This window comes from Carassius carassius, chromosome 41 (genome assembly GCF_963082965.1).
Source record: "Carassius carassius chromosome 41, fCarCar2.1, whole genome shotgun sequence".
NCBI lineage: Eukaryota > Metazoa > Chordata > Actinopteri > Cypriniformes > Cyprinidae > Carassius > Carassius carassius.
The window spans coordinates 19,315,527-19,341,173 of record NC_081795.1 but is presented as its reverse complement, the minus strand read 5'-3'; the positions used below and the strand labels follow the sequence as shown (position 1 = coordinate 19,341,173).

The 25,647-nt window shown below is 38.0% G+C and overlaps 1 protein-coding gene across 2 annotated transcripts in view; it reads left to right on the top strand.

Annotated features, from left to right (window-relative positions):
* The window catches only part of arhgap35a (Rho GTPase activating protein 35a), an 83,577-nt gene extending 61,664 nt beyond the window's left edge, over positions 1 to 21,913 (top strand). Inside the window, exons 3-7 of one of the 2 annotated variants that reach the window (XM_059533441.1) lie at positions 761 to 905; positions 9,806 to 9,883; positions 16,441 to 16,572; positions 19,899 to 20,004; positions 20,095 to 21,913. In XM_059533441.1, coding sequence (XP_059389424.1) covers positions 761 to 905; positions 9,806 to 9,883; positions 16,441 to 16,572; positions 19,899 to 20,004; positions 20,095 to 20,530 — 897 coding nt within the window. In that variant the 3' untranslated portion in view covers positions 20,531 to 21,913. The remainder of the gene's footprint in view (positions 1 to 760; positions 906 to 9,805; positions 9,884 to 16,440; positions 16,573 to 19,898; positions 20,005 to 20,094) is intronic. The other variant, XM_059533442.1, reaches the window with a different exon arrangement.
* The last annotated feature ends 3,734 nt before the right edge of the window (positions 21,914 to 25,647 follow it).

Genomic DNA, 25,647 nt, shown 5'->3' with positions numbered 1-25,647 from the left:
GGTCTGGTGTAGTAACCGTTATAAGCATGATTTAGCTGTTTTTCTTTGTGTGCCTTGGTCTGGGTTGCTGTGTATCCTGTATTGGTTGGTGAACACATTACTTTTTGCATAACATTGCATTCCCAGTAATACTCCCTGTGAAATGTAATTAGAGCACAGATTCTTTACCGAGAACTTGGAGGGAAGGGAGGGTGGTAATTATGTAAACGTCTATTGAGAGGAGCCAGTAGAAATAAAAGGAGTAGAGCAGTGGGAAATGTAAGGAGAAGAAGAGAGAGAGATAGAAAAAAAGAGGAAATGTGGCATTTTCCTGAATGTGTAAAAAGCAGAGCTTTGGCCTGCAGATGTACCAGGAAGCTGGGTCGTCTTTTAGCTACAGAGCAGACAGACTCTGGCTTAATAAGCGTTATAGCTTTTTCTCATTTGACAGTACTGCAGACACACTAGCCAATGAGCCGTGATGCCCTGCTGCAGAGCATTATTGGAAAGCAGCAGTGTGTCCTTCTGCAGAACTCTAAACTTAAAAGTCTAACACAATATACTACAGTATAAGCTGTCAAATTGCTGGAATAACATGAATGATTCACATTTAACTATATTCCACTGACATTTGACAGCACTGACAAGATATTAAAATACATTTAATCTCAACATTATAATTATGTTTTTTCAAAACCTGTTGATATATTTTTGGATGTATTTAAATCAAGTTTAGCTATTGTAATTGTACCAACAAATAAAGTGTTTGTCTCCTATCTAGCAGAAACGTCCAAAGGCTCGTCATTCATCATCGTCCAAACCTCTTGAGAGTAACTACTTTGGCGTTCCCTTGGCCAACGTTGTCACGCCAGAGCGGCCCGTTCCATTGTTCATCGAAAAGTGTATCCGATACATTGAGGCTACAGGTAAGCAAGCACAAAATTCTGACATTTATATTTTTACTTCAGAATGATGTACTGAACTTAGCTAAATGCTAACGCTTGCATACAAAATCAAACAGTATGTGACGAGAAGTCTTTTTATGAAATGACAGTGTTTTCCAAAGCTGGTGAACTGTCTTCAAACTCAAAAGAATGTAGAGTACATACATGTTGTGTACAGTATATGGTGGATAGATGAGATTAATTTAGATGGATACAGTTCAATATTAAAATATTTGCTACCTGTAAACCTCTACCTGTTGGCTAGTAGTAATGGTAACAGCTTGTCCTTGTTGGTGCACCCACCTCACATGGTAGTTGATCCTGGTTTGAATCCTGCAGTTGATTCAGGTCACGGTTCTGGTCCTACTAGCACAGTTGAAGTGGTGCCATGAACCCGGATACGAGGGTTAGTGTAATAGAGATCAGCTAGTAAGACCTGTGCAGCTAAACCTCATTAATCTCCTCTGGTCTCAAGAAGTGCACTAGCGCCTGCAGTACGAATCCTGCCCCGAACCAGTTACATTGGTGCCATGACCCTAAACTCCTTCACTCATCTGCCCTTAAACGAGTAGTTCACCCCAAAATGAAAATGTGCTGAAAATTTACTAACCCTCAGGCCATCCAAAATGTAGACAAGTTTGTTTTTGCAAATTTGGAGAAATATAACGTTACATCACTTGCTCACAAATGGATCCTCTGCAGTGAATGGGAGTCCGAAGTCCAAACAGCTGATAAAAACATCCCAATATTACACACCACTCCAGTCCATTAATTTATGTCTTGTGAATTGAAAAGCTGCGTGTTTATGACAAATTCATCATTAATATATTTTTCACAGATCCATTCACAATAAGAGTCCTCTATCCATATTATTGCTTTACCAAGTTAAATCTGAATGAGTAGAAAAATATGCAAAGATCAAGGACAATTTACAAGCGAAAACATTCCAATACAGTTCTAAACAAATGTGTTGGTGGATTTGGATATGAAAGGACAACAGGGAATGGACTTTTCTGTTTACCGGAAGAATTCTCTGTTTGGACTCTCATTCTGACGGCACCCATTCACTGCAGAAGATTTTTGGTGGGCAAGTGATGTAATGCCAAATTTCTCAAAGGCTGTTCTGCTGAAGAAACAAATGCATCTACATCTTGGATGGCTTGAAGGTGAGTAAACTGTAAGCAGATTCTCATTTTTGGGTAAACTGTTCCTTAAGAGGCATGCCAGCAACTGACACTTGAGGTTGAAGTGGTTTGCTTATTGTATCTGATTTAAGTTAGTCTGAAAACTCACAAAAACCAGCAAACCAAACCAGCTAGCTACCTTAGGCTGGTTTAAGATGATTTTGTCAACAGGGTATATACTGTACGTAACCTATAAAATCATCATTTATTTTAAACATTTCAAAACTATCCCACAGAGCGCAGCATGCAAATAAGAGCCCCTCATTTTTAGAAGTATGATGATGCAATGCATGTTTGCACTTGTTAAGTGTGTATCTGCGCAGCTGTGGATTTGATTTGACTCTGTAGCATTAGCGCCATTAGCTTCCAGGGATTAAAACTCATCAACTGAGAGCAAGTGCATTTGCGCCGGCTGGGGTTTTCTGTAATGCTGAGTTTTGGAGGACACACCAGTATTCCCTCTGGGATGCATTTGTCCATCTGTAGTTCAGATGCAGTCAAGCTTGCACAACCTACTGTGTAATGAGCCTCTGTTAGTCAAATGCTGGCGTGTTCACGGATGCAGATGTAGCATAATTATGTAGCTTTGTGCGTTTCTGGATTATCACTGGATTATCAAGTGATTTGACCGAATCCTCACAACTGGAATTATGATTACACACATACAAGTATAAAAGAACGCAGGAAAATGTTACAATATATAGACAAAGAATCAACTGCATGTGTTTATGTATTACATACTTGAAGTTAATTAATTTCAAATTCCTGCAGAGAGTATTCAACCACACCCTTAGGATTATGTGTGTGAACCACTAGGGGACAGAGCTGAGTCAATGCTGGTGTCATTAATAGTTTTCTTATTCAGCTCCTCATCTTTGTCCCTCATTTCCATTTTCTCTTTACCCCGCCATTCTCCTGCTTTTTTCATGTTTCGTTGAGTATGTGTGTAAACTGCCAAGCCCCTTGCGATTATTTTCTGCCTGAAACTCCCTCATTGAGATCAATATCACATAGCATAAATGGTGAACAATCTTTCGGGCTCAGCTCTTTTTTTGTGCTTTGTGGGTGGAACTGGATTCTACAACAGCTTACAGCATGATGTGCTGATAGCACCCTCAGCGTGAACACTGGAGAATACTCGCTTGCTTGCTCGCTCACTCAAAGTGCCTTACCCATCAAAATAATACAACCTTATCAGAATTACACCAAATTGCTTTTACAAAGGCTTTTGTAGAAAAATGGCAGTTTGACAAGGAAGTCCTGCTTACAGCTATGTTTAAGATGTGCTTAGTCATGGCAGCTTAGTATTTATAGCAACCCTTTGTACCTCACTACCCCATAAAAGGTACATTTACCTCTAGCTGTATAAATTAGGTATTGGTCAGTGTGCTCATATGGAAACCAACTAGTGGGTTTATGAGGTCAGCTATTTAGCCTTTTATTTATTTATTTTATTTTTTATAGCTCTTTTATAAATGAAAGCAAAATCACATAAGTCAAATATTAACTAAGCAAGTGGCGAAGCCTAATTGTACAAGGTTTACTTAAGACCAACTAGTTGTACAAACCAATTTTGACTAACCGACTTTTTTCAAGTACTCATTCAAACGTTTGGGGTCAGTTTGCTTTTTTTAATGTTTTTGAAAGAAGTGTCTTATGCTCAGCAAGGCTGCATTTAGTTTTGGTTACAAATACAGTTGAAACAATAATATTGTGAATTATTACAATTTGAAATAACTTTTATATTTTTATATATAAAAATATCAAACAGTTAAATATATTTAACGATGTAATTTATTCCTATGATGGCAAAGTTGAATGATCAGAGTCTTCAGTGTCAATGTTTCAATGTGAGCAGCAAAGAAGCAATTCCTTTTATTGTCCATGTTTGAAATTTGAAGCCAGAATCAGTTTGAAATACTGTAGAACCTTTTTTTGTCAACATTATAAATGTGACCCTGGACCACAAAACCAGTATTAAGTCGCTGGGGTATATTTTTAGCAATAGCCAAAAAAAAAAAAAAAAAAAGTCAAAATTATTGATTTTTCTTTTATGCAAAAAATCATTAGGTTAATAAGTAAAGATCATGTTTCATGAAGATATTTTGTAAATTTCCTACCATAAATATATCAAAACTTAACTTTTGATTAGTAATATGCATTGCTAAGAATTATTTTGGACAAATTTAAAAGAGTTTTTTGTAATATTAAAAAATTTTGCACCCTCAGATTCCAGATTTTCAAATAGTTGTATCTCAGCCAAATATTGTCCTATGATAGCTTTCAGGTAGGGCTGTGCAAAAAATTGAATGTTATTTTCATGCGCATTTTGTCAATAAAGGCGATCCTGTGATTAGTAGTACTGTACAGACCAAAAGTTTGGACACACTTTCTCATTCAAAGAGTTTTCTTTATTTTCATGACAATGAAAATTGTAGTTTCACACTGAAGGCATCAAAACTATGAATTAACACGTGAAATTATACATGGAATTATATACATAACAAAAAAGTGTGAAACAACTGAAAATATGTCATATTCTAGGTTCTTCAAAGTAGCCACCTTTTGCTTTGATTACTGCTTTGCACGCTCTTGGCATTCTCTTGATGAGCTTCAAGAGGTAGTCACCTGAAATGGTCTTCCAACAGTCTTGAAGGAGTTCCCCGAGAGATGCTTAGCACTTGTTGGCCCTTTTGCCTTCTGTCTGCGGTCCAGCTCACCCCTAAACCATCTCGATTGGGTTCAGGTCCGGTGACTGTGGAGGCCAGGTCATCTGGCGCAGCACCCCATCACTCTCCTTCTTGGTCAAATAACCATTGATGCCTTCAGTGTGACTCTACAATTTTCATAGTCATCAAAATAAAGAAAACTCTTTGAATGAGAAGGTGTGTCCAAACTTTTGGTCTGTACTGTATATCTCCAGCACGTGTGTTCAGATCAGGGTTGACAGGTTTTCACAACAAAGCCTGCCAAGTTGCTTCTCAAAACTAGTCCAAAACTAGCCCAATGGCTTTTCCAGGGGGTTCGCCGATAACAAAATGCGCCCCGGGGATAAAATACATGTTTTTTGGCAGGGTTGCCTTGGTAAAATTCGCATTTTAGGGGCTAAATATCATGCTTTTGGGATTGGGGTCGCTTCAGCCATGACTTGGCAACACAGGTTCAGGTGGAGCTGCATTTACTACACAAAGCCATAGTTCACTGACAAGCTACACAAAATGATCTTGCGATTTTGAAATTAATTTTATGTAGATTGTGTAGAACTACGGCTCTGTGTAGGAAATGCCAACCAGTGTTGCCAAGTCTGCGGTTGTTTTTTCATGTCCTCAGGTCAAAGCGACCCCAATCCCAATAATGTGATATTTAGGAGGAAGGAAACCCCACAAAAAACATGTATTTTATCGCCGGGAACGAAACACAATTGGGATAGTTTTGAGAAGCGATTGGGCAGGTTTTGTTTTGAAAACCTGGCAACTCTGATCTGAACGCATGTGCTGGAGATATACTACTAATCACAGGAGTGTCTTTACTGACGAGAGGCGCATGAAAATCGCATTTGGTTTTTTGCACAGCCCTACTTTTAGGTGATGTATAAATCTCAATTTCACAAAATTTACACTTAAGACTGGTTTTATGGTACAGGGTCACAAATGTCTTTACTGTTACTTCCATTCAATTGAATGTGTCTGTGCTAAATAGAAAATGTATTGGCCCAAAACCTTTGAACAATAGAATGTGCATGCCTAGTCTAAAGCACTTAAAATTCATAGGCATTGTTCATCCAAAAACCATCCAACAATTCTTCATTTTCCCATATATTTCCTTATGTACTAGTATGAAACTTTTGTGGTATTTTGTGAACGTTTCGGGCCCAATTCATTGTTGAGTGACCATCACTTTAATCAAAATTAATTTCTGTTGCTGCTGGGTGAAAAAAAAGTAGAAAAAACAGTTTATGAGCAAACTAGTCAAGTTCTGTTTATTTATATATTTCTGTAGAAGGGTTTATATCAATTTCTTCTATTTCTTTGGTTTTGATGGGGCAGAAATGAAAACACATGCACCGATTCTTACATCCCTTCCGTTATACCCTCTGTACCAAAAATACATGCATTCCCCTATTGTTCCTCTCATTTCCTGTAAATTCTTCTGGGTAAACCTGTCTCTCATTTAATTTCTCTTTCCTTTCTATGCCTTCTCTGTCATATCTGTCAGTCTTTTTTCACTGGGATGGTATGATAAAAAGAGTGTTGGGTGTTTTAGGGCAATTGGGGTCACCATCTCCACATTATTCACTACTTCTCATACTGACAATCACCTGAGCAGTGGCAGGACTTCTTCCAGAATCAGTACAGTGGGAACAGAAAATACAGTATATAGTCTCAGCTAGGCCTGTCATGATAACAAATTTTGCTGGATGATAAATTCCAAGAAATTATCGCGATAAATGATATTATTGTAGTTCTAAGACCGGTTTCAACTAATATAATGATAATGGCATAATAACGCAGGTACACCTTTTCAAAGATCAATAAACTTTTATTTTATTTTATGGCAGAATCGGAGCAAGAAATACCAACATGTTGATTTTGTGTGGCTTAAAATGAATTAATTTTGTATGTTATATTATGTGTATATGCCGGTTAGGGATGCTCATATTGACCGTTTAACCGTTAACCGAAAGTAAACATTTTGACCGATGAAGGAGCTCGATGAAGGGGCCGTTCACATATCACGTCTTTTTTTGTGCTCAAGTTCTTTAGTTCAAATGCGGTATGCTCGCTCATAATGGAAGCGTTATGTCGTTCCACACCGCATCTTGTTAAAAACATCTCAGCTTTTCAGAATGAGGCAAGCGCACCAGGTCATGTGAAAAGAACCGACTCAATCAGCTTCCTTCAGGGTGAAATTAACCGTTGTTTTTGAAAAACGGGGTGCACCAAAACACTGCAGAATTTTTAAGTAAATATATCTTTTAAGTAAATAAATCGTGTAGCAGAGTTACAGCAAGGGTTTTTCGGTGGTGGAAATCCATGACTGAAATGTCCTTTATGTAACGGATATCGCAGCCGATGGATGCTTCGCAACGACAGATGGCTCAGGAGCGTAACTGCCCGAATGCTTTGGAAAGAAGGAGAAGCCTGCGTGCGCATGTGTGTGTGTGTTAACTCACTGGGCGCGTAGACACACGCAACCACATGCCTACAGACATATTTAGCTGAGCAAGTCAAATGAAGCGAGCGAAAAGTAGGCCCATTTCGACAGAAAGGGCAACGAAGTTACTTGCAAAATATGCTACGGGGTATTAAAATAAAGTAGTAGTGCAAGTACAATGCTGTATCACTTGCGACGCAAACATCCACAAGCAAATGAAAGGCGCTTCCCAAAGCTGGTCACTCTAGTAAGACGTTATCTCTTTATTCCCGGGACATCTGTGCCATCAAAGAGGGTTTTTTCTACCGTGGGCTGTCCACAGGCTGCGCTCCAGACTAACCCCACATCATGACATGTTATATTTTTTAATAAAAATGTAAAAAAAATTGCGGCCAAAAATATCATTTTTTTTAATCTTGCGATTAGTTGATTTATCGACTATCGCGACATGCCTATTCCCAGCCCACAGGTCACTAACTGTAACCTGTCACTCAGACCCTATTTTTTTTTTTATAAATCAGATTTTGAAATAGCTCTAGTTATAGAGACAAGGACGCAGGGAACATGACAGCCGTTGGAGTAGGAGAAATGCTGAATTGGCTGATACTGGCCCAAGAGGATATGCTGAAGATGATGGCAGGAAGCGGCAGGGGTTTGTTTGGACATGTTGCAGGGTTAGCTGTGCTTTAGGAGGGCTTTAAGCAAAAAGGTCATGGTGAGTTTCAGTGAGAGAAGCCCATGAGGCTCGAAGTGCTCTGTTTAGTTTTTTTAATGTCTTAACATGACATTATCTTGACGTTGCTAATGGATTTGACGTTCAGTATGAAGGCCAAAAGATTGAGAGTGATTGACATGAGAAATTAATTATATAATGAACTGGAAATATGGCGCTTCCTTGTATTGTCCTTGACCGTCCTTCAGAGGATGTTTCTCTTTCTCTCTGATGCATTCCTGTGGCCTCTGTTATGCTTGAACTTTTTCTTTAGAAGTCTTTAGTTTGTGGTTCAATTTGGTTTAAGCTATGGATGGATAGTCCTGAATCCTTTTAAACATTTTGTCAGTGGGAAAGCTCATCTGAATTAAGTTCATTTAAAGTTCATCAAGGTTCATTTGAATGACTTGCTTGCAAAATGGGCATCAAAACTATTCTGAAGTACAGAGCAGGCCAGTGTGTTCCTGTAATTATAGTGTATAGTGTATTTATGTAATTTACTTTAGTAGTTTACTTATTTGCTTTTGTTGTTAGTTTGTTGTCACGCGCATTTTGTCAGTAAAACCGGTTCCCTGATTAGCGGTAAATCACCATCACCTGCTTTCAAATGGAGCGCCATTTAATAGACAGAGCCATAGATCACTGACAAGCTACGCAATATTGTGTTCATTATCGCAGATGAATCCCCTTGATAATGAACGTGATATTGCGTAGCTTGTCAGTGATCTACGGCTCTGTCTATTAAATGCCGCTCCATTTGAAAGCAGGTTAGGGCTGTCACTTTTGTGAAAAAAATATTTTTCGATTTTTAAGAAATAAGTGTTCATTGAATCGATTGTAAAATCGATTTTCCATGTCTAAAAAAAAAAGACGTTTCCTTTTTCAACGTCAAATAACGGGCGAACGTAAACTCAGCACTGGAAACGCAATTCAGCAATATTTCTTATTTATTGGCATGAAGTATCGTGCAAAATAACAAACCGCAACAGGAGTGCAACATTCTCGAAAAAAATATATGCAGAGGGGACGGCTGCCATAACAAAAGAAAAACATCACTGCAGGCTTCAACCCGGCTACCTTTATCATTTAGGCAATTCAAAAATCTCCAAGATTATTTTAAATAATGATTCAATCCATTTCAAACAACTGTTCAAAAAATGGACTTGAGAACAGGCCATGTGTGTTTTTTTATTGAACGTAACCGACACTTAGGCTAGGCGGCACTAGGCAGGCATAATGAAATGCGCAAAAAAAAAAAATTTATTCAGTATATGTCCAGCTGTTGAGAAGACGCACTCCGACCGCGCTAATGTCCTCATGTACAGCACTCATGTACAGCAGCGCAAGGTGGGGGGATTACTGCCAATTTTCCACCACAAAAGCCGATCGCTTTTTCGAGGTGAGGCAATCAATGCGGTCTGCCTCGGCAACATGCCGACTCGTTTTCAAGAGTGTCTCTCTGCTTCTCGATCTGTCTTCCTCTTTATCAATGTACTTGTTTTCTCTCTGCTTGTGTGAGATGGGCCAAGGCCAGCCGTTCTCTGACTCTTGTATCCGTCTGCTTCTGCAGGGCACAAGACGCACACTGCTGTCTTCCTGTGGCAGCGCTCATTCTTCATATATGACTGAGAAGTCAAACAGTGAAGATCTGAGTGAAGATCGGAAGATCGGAGTGTGGTCGCACGATTAGCAACCTCAGATATAAATTAAATATGTGTAATGCGTTGTACATTCTGAGCTGAAGATAACACCATTGTTGGCTCTTATCAAGCTCTAAAACTGTAAAATGAATATTGCAAAACTCATTAATTAATGTCAACTCTCTCTCACAGGGTTGAGCACAGAAGGGATCTACAGGGTGTGTGGAAATAAGGCCGAGATGGAAAGCATGCAGCGGCAGTTTGACCAGGGTGAGTCACATGACCTGTCTGCCTTTCGATTGCTTTTTCTTTCTTATCTCTCTCTTTTCAGTTTCTGTTTAGTGCGCTTCATTGGCATAACAAATACATAGAAATAGAGCAAATGTAGTGCAGCTAAGTAAGATGCACGGATATTCAATTTAAAAAGGAACAGGGAAGTAGAACTTAAGTTGAAATACTGTAGCAAGGAGGGAAATTAGACGATTGGGAATGATTTATTCAGGTAGACACAAATGAAGCATTTAAATGCTAATCGGCCTCAGCAAAAAAAATCATATTGTCTTGCATCTTGCAGTGTGAATTTTAATGTTATGAGAAGTCTATACTATATACACCTAAAACAAAATCATATTATCTTTGTTAAATGCACACAAAAACAAACAGACTTGCATACAAGATTCTTGTATTGAATCGCACAAAAATGTTGTCTGTTTGAATCAGTCTAAGCTCTGAGGCCAAAGCTACCATGGCAGTTTTGAAATGAGTATGAATTATGTGATGATGATCATGATATTGAATGAAAAATGAAATATTGATGTTGTGTTGACACTGCACATAATACACAGTAATATTGTAAATAATCCAGTGGCAGTAACTGTTGTTTAAGCTGTCTTGTTGACACTCCGACGTAATAGGTTGTAACTTAGTATAGTAAAACTGTTTGACATCCATCAGAAAATGGAAAAATAAAGACTCAGTGTGTAGCTAGTACTGCTGCACTAAATCATGTCAGACTAAATGACAGACAAAAATGAGACACTCTACCTTCACCCAAAAAAGTTTATTCGCCAATGTTACAGTAGCTATGCTGATCGACAGTTCTTTTCAAAAACTACACTTATTGTATAGTTATTGTTATAAACTCTCATTCTGTTTCCCTACACTTGTGTTTAAATGTGACAGCATTTCTATGGATATCATGAAAATATTGTGAGTAATGAGAATTGTTTAGTGAAAATCTGATATCATGATAACAGCCCTAGTATGAATCTGTAAAAAATGATTTAAATATGTTTCCCTGTCTCATTCTCGCTTTACACTATACTAATCTATTAAAGGCAAGAATAATCCAAAATATATTTTTAGAACTGTATGAATCTAAAAGTAAAGGCTAGATGCTGACGTTTCTGATATCAAAATGAAAATGTAGTGGTGTAGTCTCAGTACTAGCATAATGTCTTAGTCAAGTATGTACTTTTGCTGTCGCCACAGAAAGTAGACACTTTTAGACTATTATACTTACTGTATATGCATTTGATTAGACTTCAGAAGTCAGGTAGGTATTTTGTTTTATTCTTGTCAAATTTGTGGTGTTGATGTATACTTTTGTCATAAAACATTATGGCAAATATTTTATGTATTAAGTTTAAAAGTTTACTACACATAAGAAAATCCCTGCGTATGAATATGCATCTTCCCTGCTATATAGTAGGGGGAAAATAGTGTGTAAAATTAGTAAGAATTCATAGAGTAGTGTTTATAAAACTGTAGACGAAAAGGACTCGATATTAGTAGTAGTCAATAATCCGAAGTGTGTCATGTGGCCATTGGCGCAGGAAAATAGTGGATTAATAGTGGATTACATGAAGATGGCAAAATAGCGGATGTAGTACTGTACATCCAGATTTGAATTACACCACACATTCATACTAAATAGAACAGACTTTTTAAAAGTTGTGAAGCTTGTTTCTTATCAAACGTAGTACGTACTAGACAGTATGTGATATCAGACACAAATAATAACTGTTGTTATATGAAGTCCTGCAATATCTTTTGTAGAGTTTCAGATAAGACTTATGTTCACTACAAAAGTGCACTTACAAAGCTGCTATCTTGTCAAGAAAAAATGATGTCAAAAAAGCCAAGGAGGTCTATAATATCTGGAGGAAACTGTCTGGAAGTGTTTCCGTTCGTCTTGGTGACAGTTGTTTAGTTGCTCTCTTTGCTCATGGGCACTGAATTCCACATAAAACTCTTATTTGAGTTTTATAACACGACCAATTGTGTAATACTAGATGTGATCGTTACTTTGATGTATAACATGAATGATAATATCATAAAATGTGTCAGATGAAAAGGGGTTTTCAAGCATCAAACAATAAAAGTTTAATATAGCTTTCAGTTTTTTCCCCGTACATTTAAAATGTCTTTTTTTTTTTTTGAGCAAAAAATTGACACTCATACATTTTTACAATGTTACAGGCATATTTACTTAAATAATTATTAGATGCCATTAAAGGTAAGGTAGGCAACTTCACAGAGGCTAGCAATAGCAAGCTAGCATTGAAAGCATAAGATTTCACCCTTCCTGCAAATCACTCTCCAAAGCCACGCCTCCTCCAAAACACATGAACACACACAGCAGACCAGAGGCAAACCAGCTATAAGTCGCAGGACCAGCCAAACTATGAAAAAAAGTTCGACTTATAGTCCGGAAAATACGTAAAGGTCATAAGTATATTGTTTTCATTTTTACGTAAATATTTCTCTTATGCTGAATGACAGTGATAAATTATTTCTCCCACATTTTGTAACTTGCATTTAATATGCTTTCATTGTATATAAATCACCTTTATAAATTTTATTTGATGAGGAGGTCTTGTCATTGACCCATGTACGGTTCATTTCCCTGTACTTTGAAGAAATCATTATGATACCATGATACGGTTTCAAAAGTACCACTTAAAAAAGCTTGTGAAGCTAAGAACATTACTAAAGTATAACAAGAGCAATGACTCCCACCACCTGCCTTCTCTCTCTCACTGCTTTTCTGGCCTGCTCTTACATTACCCTGCTTTTCTAGCAGCTTATCTAAAGACATCTCATGGATATCACAGTACATACAGAACTCTGTTACTCATATTTGCCTTGGGGAAAAGTTTGAGTCGGCCAGTCACAGCAGACCCAGCTGATATCAGAAATAGGTGCTATTCCTCGGTGTGTGGATCACATTTCCGTCAATGAGCACATTGTAGAGCAGATGAGCTCAATTAACTGGGACTGATCCACAGCTATTACTCCAGCCCACTGTGGGCCATTATGAAGCATAATGTCAGAGTGCATAGATTATGCTTGTATTATGTGCATACTTGAGAAGACGCAGCCCAGTGTCTGTTTTCGATTGCTTATTTTTAAAGGTGGTATGACATGTATATATAGTTCAGACTAGTATATGTCTATTTGTGTGTATAGGCATTTGTTTATATATGTATATGTGAATAATATAATAGGGCAAAATATAATATTCTATGATTTAAAAGTTTTATATTAGATTTTAATATCATTTATATACATGTTATACATATTGTATAAGAATAGCTAATAAGATATATTGTTTAATATATTGTTTAAACTTCTTATTCTTAAAAATAAATTAAATATTTATTTAGACATGGACGAAACTCATGGCCCCAAATCTCTTTTTGTTTTTATTAGGCTCTTTAAAGAAACTGCTGTGCACTGTGTGTGTGTGTGTGTACCCACTTATACCATATTTTGGGGACAAATTTGTACCCAAAATTGAGCAAAACCTGCAGAATTGCAAAAAAAAAAACACCTTAATTTGGGCACATCCTCATTTGTAAAACTGGTCTAAAAATCAAGTGAACAAAGTTTTTTTTGAAATTGTAAAAATGCAGAAAGTTTTCTGTGAGGGGTATGGCTAATTAAATGTGTGTGTGCACGTGTCCGTCACTGTAGGCTGTCCTGTTTGTGTGTTTGCGTCGGAAGAGAAGGTCAGTTAATTACCAGCAGATTGGTTTGGGTAATGAACCACGAGCGAGCACGCTCCACTGATCTGGTCGGGCCCGGTTTGGACAGGCATGAGCTAATAGAAGGCGAAGGCTCATGTCTGATCGATCAAAACCCCGCACAGCCAGGTGACGATACAATTACGGAGGAAATTACTGTGCAGGTATGTGCTCAGAAGCATCCCGGCCAGCTCCAGCGAAATGTCAGATGACTCACAATCAGGTGCTACACAGCCTTTATCGATCTCTGATCAAATAGATTCAGGACGGTTAGAGTAAGTAACTGATCTGGGGTCAACTGGATTTAACATGCTGGACTGAACGATAATAATTGTAATACAAACATGGAGTACTTGTCTGTGTTTGTAGCTTTAGCTCAATCATATTTGCTGACCGAAGATCAAAACTGTTTTGTGTTTTTATTCGGCGTAGTTTGAATACATTCTCCAATTAGATAGACATTTGACAGTGTGATTAGAGAAGCATCCAGACAGCAAGAGTTGACCGGTTTGATTATAAGAGGCTTGTGCATTCAGAAGGACTTCTTTTGTGTGAACAAAGAAGATACATTTTGGAAAAAGTCTGCTGTCAGTGATGTTCACATAATCCTGTGTCTGATTATAAGAAACCGATCATTCATTATTAATTCCGATCAAGTACCTCCTAGAAAAATGTGTCTATTAGTCTTCCCATTCATCTCGATGCCAGTTCCTTGGTACAAAATGTATTTCAGGATCAGAGTGACTCAAACTTTCAGTGCAGGTCACGGTGTTTCTTTAGTTATTGCCACTTTTGGCCTTGTGTAAGTTTTCTCAATCTTATTACTTTAATTTGTAATTTGTTTTCTGTTAGTGATAACATACAAATGAATGTATTGTTCAATAGCATTTTGTGATGCAAATGTTCAGTATCCGTGTGGTAGCTGTTTTAATGCCTGATCCAAAGTTACTGTGAACTTGATACTACTACTAATAACAACAATAGAACAAATTACATAATTGTTGTTATTAAATAAAATATCTGGACATTTAACACTTATTTAATAACATTTCAGATTGATCTGAATAAACGGTATGTGTAACTTTGGTGTATAAGACAGCAGGCTAACAGGGTAGCTATATTTTGTGCGAACGATTTATAACTCATAATGTGATTTTGTAGAAATTGTAATTGGATGCTAAAAAAAGAGTACCCATTAAAATGTCTTTACATGAAGGACCTGATCATGGAAAAATGCACAGTACAAGTGCAGTGTTGAGCTTCTTAAGTCTGTACAGTAAGGAGCGTTTTGATTTGTGGATTAAAAGCTCACCACGATTGGCTGAATGGAAAATCTTCCAAAAAAAAGATATTTATGAACCTTAACCTGTCGGGAAGGTCTCAAAATAGCACGCACAAATTCAAAGACGATTAGTAAACGCAGATTCAACGATCCGTAAATACATGTAACATCATTCATAAATGTTTGATGGAAATTAATTCAAGAACTTGATATATAAATTTTTTATGTGAACATTTTAAGTTTAAGATGCATTTGGGGAAGTATTTATGCTTGTGTTTTTATGAATTGTGTTTTGAATTTACGAATCAGATTTTGTAATTGTAAACTGTGCCGTGCATTTAAGAATTTTGTTTTGTAAATTTATTATTTTTGAGGCTGATCTGGCTCCATAGCAATAACTAATTTTATCCCTTAAAGGCACAATATGTAAGATTTTTCATTAAAGTATCAAAAAACCACTAGAACAGTGTTATATAGTTTGCAGACTTGTGTTCTTATATTATCCCAAATGTTTCGAAGAATGTTTAAATCCAGAGAAAGAAGCAATTTTAAGGTGTGGAGGTGGTCGACTGTGGCATGGCATTGGCTCCGCTGCTTTCGAAGTGTCGTGCTCGTTCAGCGGCCTCGTTACGCTTCGATGGCTTTCAGCCTCATCCTGCTTTATTCTGCTACATTAATAAATCATTAGCTCATCCATGAACATTATTTCTGAACGAGTCACGTTGGATTGCATCGGCTGTGGGGATGATCACAACTCCCATGATTCAACACTTAGTCACAGCGTCATCAAACTACACCTTTGTTTCTTTTTGTTTTGAATACGTGCCGTCTAGCGGCGAAAATCTAAATGTTCTGTCTTTAATACTCATCTTTGATTATAAAAATGCACCCTTACCTCATTTAGTATACGCAGGCTATTACTATGAAAATTAGTCTCCGCCTCCACCCAATCACACCAGCTTGGACCACCTGCTCCACTTTCATTCAGTTAACTGAAGTACTAAATGCTACACAATGGCAAGTGGCAGTATTGGATTAATTCAACCATATATGTTTGACCCAGAAACTGATTCCACAGAAGAAAATAAAGCGTGAATTATACAGGGTCTGTATAGAGATGTATCAGATGCATTTTATGTATCACTCTGTACAGCATCAGACATGAAACAGTAATTGACATCATTAGCCTTTGTTAACAGCTAATAATGTCTTTCTGAAAATTAACATCCTCAGGTAAACACTTTGCTAATGATATATAGCGCAGGTTGACGGGATTGGCCATTGGTTTGACGGTAGGAAATTGGCGGTTCCAAGCACATTTTTTTGAATTGATACACTGTCCGTTTAAGGAGAAAATGCTCAGCAATAATGCATACTGAATTATTTTATTGATTTTTTTACTTTTTAGACTGTAATTTAACAACTTTAATTTGTGAATCGCTTGAGAAGCTGCAGTCGTTCACAAACTTCCATTTGAAAGTCTAATCGAATTCTCTCTCTCTTTCTGTACATTATAGACCCTAACATTGACCTGATCGAGAAGGACATGTCTGTGAACACGGTGGCTGGAGCGATGAAGAGCTTCTTCTCAGAGCTGCCGGATCCTCTGGTACCCTACAACATGCAGACGGAGCTGGTGGAGGCCTTCAGTAAGTATCAACACGACAGTGAGCAGACGAATGGACCTATCTAGGCTCTCACAATCAATAAAAACAAGGACAGATGTTTTCCACGGCCAGATGTTTACTGTGCTTGGTTGTAGTCCTCTGAGGTTAGTGTGCTCTGGAGATCTCCTCTGCTGGACATCCTGTGTGCGGAGAGATCTTGTTGGAGGCAGACAATGAAAAACAAGGGAGAAGCCAGCGAGTAGAAATGGATTGGGTTTCCGCAGTGCGTTTTCCTGTTGCGGTATTATAGACTTCACTCCCCATTCTTCAATACACTCACTCTCTCTCAGTGTGAAGTTCAGCATTGTCTACGCTAGGCATCCCTCCAAGCCAGCAACACACAAGCAATGAGACTTAAGCCTAAGATTGCCGTTAGTCCTTCACTCCAGACTGTTTCTCAATAAACAAGCCCTTTCAAGTCATGCCATGCTCAGCAGAAAATAAAGTGTAACACCCAAACCTGCACTGGTAAAGCACCAAAGAGCAGATTTGATTGGTTCAATTTGTCAAATTTTGGCATACAAGAAAATATTGGTATATAAATTTGTTATACAAGACAAAAGATCTCAGTAGTAAGTCACCTGCATATTTTTTTAAGTGAATTTAATCTGCTAGATACAAACAAAATCAGATACTAATTCAAGCTGATAATAGTTTCTCAAACCCAAAATAGTTTTTTATGTTTTCTGATGATAATGTGAGGGGATCTTGCCTGTGCCCGTCTTGACAACATAATGCTATGGGCATCGCCGTTCAGTTGCTAACATGTTCTGAGCGGTGTTTGATGTGCAGGAAGTTAAGATTAAAGGAATAGTTCACCTAGAAATTAAACTTGTCATTATTTACTCACCCTCATGTCATTGCAAACGTGTCTGAGTTTGTTCCTTTTGTGAAACACAAAAGATGATATTTTGAAAGAAAAAACTGGTTTGGTTACCAACGTCATTCACACTGTCTTCTTTCATGTTCTGCAGAAGAAATGGAACGGCATGAGGGCAAGTAAATGATACTATGACTTTAATGCTTAGGGTTGCCCTAAATATAATCAATAATAATAGTGATGCTTGTCTTGGCAAAGCCACTTATTAATAGTTCAAGTCACAGCTACACTTATAACCAAACGCTACTCAATACAAGAACATTACAAAAGCCTGTTGAGAGTAAGAAGGAAGGCATAATAGAGGGAGAGGACAGACGGCAGGTCACCTGACTGCCGTGTCACTCTCTGCAGGTGGTGGGCGGGGCTTTGCTCCGGTCCGTCTGTCATCGGCTTGTTCTGTTTTAGTCTCTGGAAACACAGTGAGCACCTGCTCTGCTTTAAGACCTTCTGAATATTCCTTCTATTAGATGTCTCAACGGGATATTTAGATTAATGCATTTTCTGATTGGCGGTTGGTAGTTTATTCGGATTCATTAGATGATATTTGCAATATTCAGTCTCGAAGTCAACAATGTCTGGCTATTACTACTGCTAATACTTGAGGTCACTGTTTCATTCAAGTAAGTAATTTTGAAAATTAAGCCTAAGATATACTTTAGTTTTGACCTGAATACTTAGTGTTTCTGTGGCAGAGTGGTAGAGCATTGCGTTAGCAGCGCAAAACATTGTGGGTTCAATTCCCAGGGAACACATACTGGTAAAAAAAATCAAAATTATAGCCTGAATGCACTGTAAGTCGCTTTAGATAAAAGCATCTGCTAAATGCATAAATGTAGATATGCGAACAGCAGAGCCTTTCAAAAAACCAAAAGGTATTTGTATGCACCGAGTATGTGCATTCCTGTTTGCGGACGGTTTGTGTGTACTAAGCACATGTGTGAGATGCGTGTGCTGAATATGCAGTTATTAAAATCGTGCCTATGTAGTATTGATGATGAAATGTACATCACATGTGCTTACTAATACCCAAGCATTCACATAAAAACATATAGCTTTAAACTTAGGCCCAAAGAATCTTTCAGTTTTGATGTAAACATGCCAAGTAAACACTGTTTGAACACAGGTGCTCAACATTTGTGCACTAAAGTTTCATCCTTGTCTAGTGTCTGCGCTATTTCTCTCTTAGAGTTATAACTGATAAAAACATGTTGTATTCTGGAACTTGCTGGTGGTAACTCTGCATCTGGGGCCACAATGCTTAATGCTGATGTCAGTGTGTGTGTGTGTGTGTGTGTGTGTAACGCTGACATCAGAGTGTGTGTGAGACTAGGGAGGAACACATCTGCCGTAGAGGTCACATGTTCTGACACAGGGCTCACAGCGTTAAGGGCTGATGTAAGCCGTTCTGACTCACCGCAACCATCAAGCTCGCTGCACCCAGGGTGTGTGTATGTGTGTGTCTCTGTGTGACTGCAGTGCACACACTACACATTTATTTTTGTACATGAACTGTTTGTTTGTGTGAGACACCGTGCTTCATTGAACAATCCCTCTGTCACTCCAGATGAGACTGATGGGACGTTTTGTATGCTTGCACACACACACACACCCTTTTCACTGTTACTCCTCCTTGCAGTCACCTATCTATCTATCTATCTATCTATCTATCTATCTATCTATCTATCTATCTATCTATCTATCTATCTATCTATCTATCTATCTATCTATCTATCTATCTTTCATTGGTTAAAGGTTCTACTATATATAATAAAATGCTAAATATAAGAGAATAGGTAACAATTGCAGAATAAGTTTTAATTAAGCGTCACTTGACATGGACTAGCTAGTTTGCTAGTATTTACATTTTTGGTACATTTTTTCCCTCTTATATTATTTGCAACATTCAACCCTGTTGTTGGGACTTTGATAACGGAGTTGAAGGTTAAGCTTGACAAATGCAATGTATGTGTGTAGAAAATGCAATGTGATTGTTTTCTTGTATTTCCACCATGCTGCAGAGATTTGTACTTCCAAAATGTTACAACTTGATGAAACTTAACGAGTGCATCATTATGGTAACAGGGTTGAACACATTGTATATGTGGGAGACAGCTTAATATTACGTTTATGGTTCATACAGTTGATAATAATTCAAAACATGTATATCTACTTTCTCTAAATAACATGGGGTTTGTACCGAAACGAATAGGCCACAATGTTTGAGATGTCCCATTAAGAGAGACCTTGACATTACAGAAACACATTGATTGGTCTTGAAGGGTCTTCAAGCGGTTGTCAAGACGGACTCCTGTGTGTCTTGTCGCTCTCTATCTGTTTGTGTGTTCTGGGACAAGTGAACGCCTGTGAAGCATAAGGAAAAATAAATGTGTTTGGGTCTCATTCTGTGCTCCCTCTCGGCCCCCTGCAGAAATCAGTGATCGAGAGCAGCGTCTCCACACCATGAAGGACGTGCTCCGCAGGTTCCCTCGAGAAAACTGCGAGGTCTTCAAATACGTCATCACTCACCTGAACAAGTGAGAATCCCAGCCATCCCTTGGGCAACACACAACCAAACTCACTCACTCAAATGTTTTCCATTCTCACTGTTTCTCTCTTTCTATCAGGGTGAGTCAAAACAGCCGCCTGAACCTGATGACCAGCGAGAACTTGTCCATCTGTTTCTGGCCGACACTAATGCGGCCCGATTTCACCACCATGGACGCGCTGACGGCCACACGCACCTACCAGACAATCATCGAGACCTTTATCCACCAGTGTGCTTTCTTCTTCTACAATCAGCCTTTGGCCGACACACCCAGCGGCCTGCCTGGACAACCCACCTCGCCCACCACCTCCTTGTCTTCTGCCTCCCCTATACCAGGCTCCGCCTACTCCGCCTGTTACACCCCATTACAACCTGTAGCCCCGCCCTTCAGCCCAGCCCAACAATCCCCACCCCATTCTCCACCCCCAACCCCTCAATCCCCAATCCAGAGCCTGCTGCCTTCGCTCCACCCCCATCACACACCTACGGAGCAACACACACTTTGGGAGCACTGAAAGAGATTAAATAAATGGAAGAAACTTCCGAGAAGATTGCACGGCCGTGCCTGACTTATCACAAGCAAAAGCAGTAGAGGAGCGAGAACGAAAGAGGTCAAGAGTACATGAGCTACGTCAGCTACACTTCATTGCCCACGTTCTGCATCATGCTACACCATAAATTCTCCATAAAAATCTCACACATAGATAACTGCTGGGGAAGTGTGGTAACCCCAAACATAGATCTCTAATGGGTCCATGTGATGTAGATGTTGCACTCTTCTCTTGCTGGTTAAGCATTAACTTCGTCAGTTGGCGACCAATGGGTGTTGGGGTATATATGAACAAATGGGCTGAACCCCACCACATATTAGAAATAAAGTTAAGCGGGCCAAGAGGGTGGCCTTTATATTCACCAGATATTGGTTGCAACTTCCGACCGCAGTTATTCTCATATTAGAAAAAAAGAAATGCTTTTTCCCAATGCAGCACCACGACCGTATTCGTACACCTTATTTAATCTTATTAACTTGTGACAGCCTTTTAAAGAAAGACAAAAATCAAAAGACAAAACTAGAGTCTCTGGAATGCTTTTGCACAGCATTCTGGGATCTGAAATCTTTTCCTCACCTTTCTCCCCTGTCACATGAGCCTCCCGAACATGCTGGTAGACTAACGCTTCTTTTATTCCAGAATGTCCTCACAACCAGACAACCCTCAGTTTCCTGCTCCGCGAGGATCTTCGACTTTGTTCAGTGTCTGTTCATTTGGGAGCTTTATTATTGTTCTTTTTACATGTTTGCAGGAAGTCCCTAACTTCTGGCTCATGCTTGATCTGTGGACTGCTTTTGCGCACATGGTCGGTGAACCAATGAGTAATGGGTTCTAAGGGATGGGTAAAGGTTGTGGTCCACCTGCGTTTGAAGGAGAGGTATGCACTAAATCAAGAGTTACCTCACAGTTCCAGAAGGTAAAGGAAGTCTGCACTAAAGAAGACACTGTGTCTACATGTACTTATTCAGATGGCATTGAATCACTGAGCTGTGGAAGCCTAGAGGAGGATGAGAGTGAAGATAGAGGCATAGCTGAATGAAATAATGGCATTAAGAAAAGTCTTCAATGTGTTTGAAAACAGCATCACGTGGTGTGTTATCAGAGTGAGAATATGAGCTGGCAGTTAGTGGCTTTTTATCAAGACTGAGTAAATATCTGCACTTCATAGTTGACCTCAGAAAGAGGACATTGTTTATAAAATGCCAGAAGCTTCTTTAAAGAAAGATTAGGGCAAGGAAATCTGGGCACGGAAAGGGGAAAGCTAAAGTGTCCTTTTTGTGGGCTCTTGGAGCACCCAGTGGACAAAGTAGGTATTGCCTGATTGAAATAAATCAATCTAATGCTACATTTTTTTATTTGTTAGGTTTTTTTTTCTTCTAGAAAATGCTGGATACATTCACAATCGCCTAAATCACTTTGTAGCAAAATAGGGTTGAACCAGAAATCCGCTGCAATTCAGCATTCAAATATATATACTAATATTCCCCAGCACTTATGCTTTGTAAGTTTACTTACTCCTGATTAGATAACAGATCATTTTCTTTGACTTTTGTGTATTTGAACTCAAAAGAGTCTCTATTTTCTTTTTTGAGCCGTGGTTTTCAAGCAGGGAGGCGTTGTTAAACTGTGAAACAATCATGTTTATGGAAATAAATGAATGTATGCCACAGTAGATTTCACATCATTTTTGTGCATATCTCTCCCAGTAATATATATTAACCAGTAAGTGAACCACACCTGCCCTGTCCCATTATAACATGCTAATCAACATCTACTCTGACTTCTGACTGGCTGTGATGAGCACCTCCTTACTCATTTTTGCTTAAACACTACATCTTTTGCCCTCAGAGAGCAGAGTAATGGTATATTTTGGGAAATCGGGAGTTGTGTGGCCTATATGCCCCTGGTACTTTGTGTATGAATTCTGCATTCGCTGTGTATTTTCAATGTATTCTTTCAGAGCCACTTGTCCTTCGCAGAAAAAAAAAAACTGCAACAAAACAAAAGTAATTAAAAAGGGCAGGGGAGGACGAAGATAAAGCGACATTAAAAATGTGACATTGGTTCAGCAATTCTATTTGGCTGCATCACTTTATTTTTTGTTTCATTTTCTTTTTCAACAATGATGACAGATTGTCTGTTAAGTTAAAGAAGAAAGGAGTAAAACTATATTCAGAATGGTTGTTTATTTGTACGTTAGGAGGTCTGACACATTGCCCTGTAGTCAATGGTGATAGAAAAGGTGTTATGTTTTTATGTTTTATTTTAATAATTAAAAATGAGACCAAGCATTTTTAACAGGTATTTTTTTTTTCTTTTTTTTTTTTTTTGTGAATGGTGTAAAGCCCACCATGATGTAGTGCATGATTCAAGTCCAGGTCAGGGAGAGGGGTCTGCCGCTCTCAGTATATATATAAAAAAAAGAACAAATAAATACTAGTATGAGTACAGAAATAAATGAAGTTACATCAACAAAAATACATGTCATTACAAGTTGGTAATTAATCTCAATGGGAATGGTGTATAAACAGTAAGGCCTTCTGTGACCTGTATCATAGTTAATAAATCAATCTTGTAAAATCGGTCTCATGTCCTTATTTTATAGTTGCAGGATGTGCATTAATTCCATTAGATTTGTGCTTTTGCTATTTACTTGTTAAACTATTTGATAACACAATAGGCACTTTTAACAAATCAGGACCATATAGGGTCTGAGGTGCTTAGAGAAGATAAAAATTTTTTCCTTTTAAATAAAAACTAGTCAGTGAAATTCATGTTTAAAAATATCTTAAATAAATGAATTGGAATATCACTTAAACAGGATAGTCAAAATTAACCGGCCACATCATTTTATGGAGGACAGAAATATTTGGTGTTTAAATCTAGCTACTTTTCATAGGATACTTTTAAGCTAGATACTAGTTTATCTCTAGGCGATAAGGCCTCACAAAAAAAAAAAAAACATTTTTACCTCAAATACTATAAGTATAAAATATGAAAACCGCACTGTATTCGTGGAATATTTGTATGTTAAAAGTTGTAAGTTTATCCGTGTTTCACATGCAATGACAAAAGCAGACCACTAGGTGTCTCGATTGTTTAAGAACTGGGTCTTTGACGTTATATTCTCTCCATATGGACGTTATTAAGGTCCTTGGACTCACACCTGTTTAACGCTGCGGGTGCATTATTTTCATTAGAGACGCATGTTCATAATTTAAAGTTCCAGCTTATTTCTAAGTTTTTTTTTTTTTCGTAAGAATTAATGATATAAACACGCTTTGTAGAATTTACAAGTACTAAAGATTTCAACTTAACGATCTCATATTATTCACATTAATGTGTTTTTTATAGGCCAAACAAACAGTCATTATTGTTTCGTGAATCTATTGTTTCGGTAGATCCGAACTTTCCAGAGAGTTTCAGAGTCTGGAGGTAAATCTGTACCGGTGTCCGGTTCATCTTATGATCAGTCGAGGCACGTTTCGCTGCTCATCCGTGTCTTCGCGAGGCTTGAATTCAGATGCGTCCGACTCCAAACGATTCACAGCTCTTTCTTATTAATACCACCACACCAGCATCAGAGATCCTCCTGTAACATGCATCCTGATTCTTACATTGTCTGTAGGCTAGCCTACTACAAAAAGTGTTTCTTTAAGTAGAAACAATAAGGTTAAATTTGATTAGGCCTATTGAATACGATACTGACATTAAGACATGTCAACTAAATAGTGATTTTATATGAAAAGCATGCATGCATAATACATTCACAACATTTTTAGTTTTTAACCAACAGTAATTAATCAACTGTATTTAATAAATTGTATTAGCCTGAACCAGAAAACAATATTCAGTTTTGTAAAATTTGTCACAACTTACCCCAGTCTCTCTTTGTGACAGAACAGAATAAGACGGCTTCCTTCGGCCCATGTTTGTCCTTCGACTACGGTTCGATTGTCCGGCTCTCTGTTGGTGTTTTGTTTCTGATTCCTCCATTGATGGCACTGCTGGGAGTAAGGATGCTGTTATTGATTATTTGATGGTCAAATTGATGAATGATGCTGGTACTATCAGCTGAAAACACTCAAATTCAGCTGAACAACACCCAAGCCCCAGATAACTTTTTTCCTGTTTGCTTTCCAAGGAATGTGAATACACACACACACAAGTCAAGTCTGCTCTATTGTCAATTCTTCCACATGTACAGCACATACATACAGAGAATCGAAATTGCGTTACTCTCAGACCCCGGTGCATACAGATAACACTAACAGTAGAGCCTAAAAATCAAATATAAAATATAAGATAGAGCTATACAATAAGGGAATGTAAAAAAGACATATAATAAAATTAAAAATCAAGTTAAATAAAGCAGCGCAAGGCACATGGCAGATAGAGTGCAAACCAGTGAAGTGAACAAACAGTGCAGATAAAAGATTTTTAGTGCAAAAATAAGCACTACCATTCAAAAGCCTGGGGTCAGTAGTTTTTATTGTTATGTATTATGTTTTTATGTTGAACAAAAAGAAGATATTTTGAAGAATTTTGATGAACCAAACAGTTGTTGGTCCCCATTCACTTCCTTGGTAAAAGTGTAAAACTGTTTGATTATCAGCATTCTTCAAAATATCTTTTCTGTTCAACATAAGAATTAAACTCATGCAGATTTGGAACGACATGAGGGTGAGTAAATGATGACAAAATGATCTTTTTTGGGTGAACTAGGCCTATCACTTTAATGTTTACAGTATGCCGTTGACATTTCTGGCCAATCAAAATGCACTGGATAACTGGCCAATCAGAGCACACCGTGCTTTTCAAAATGATGAGCTTGTGTAAAAATCGACATTTCAGAAGGCAGGGCATAGTGGAGCAACAATAATGTGCATGATATGAAAATTAGTATTTTTTATTTTTTTCACCTTAAACCGCATAAACACATTGCACCAAATACACAATGTATACACATATATATATATATATATATATATATATATATATATATATATATATACTCATTAAAGTGACATTAATCTTTAGAAAAGCTTTGCACCAGATGCCTCTTGGTTTTATATTTTATA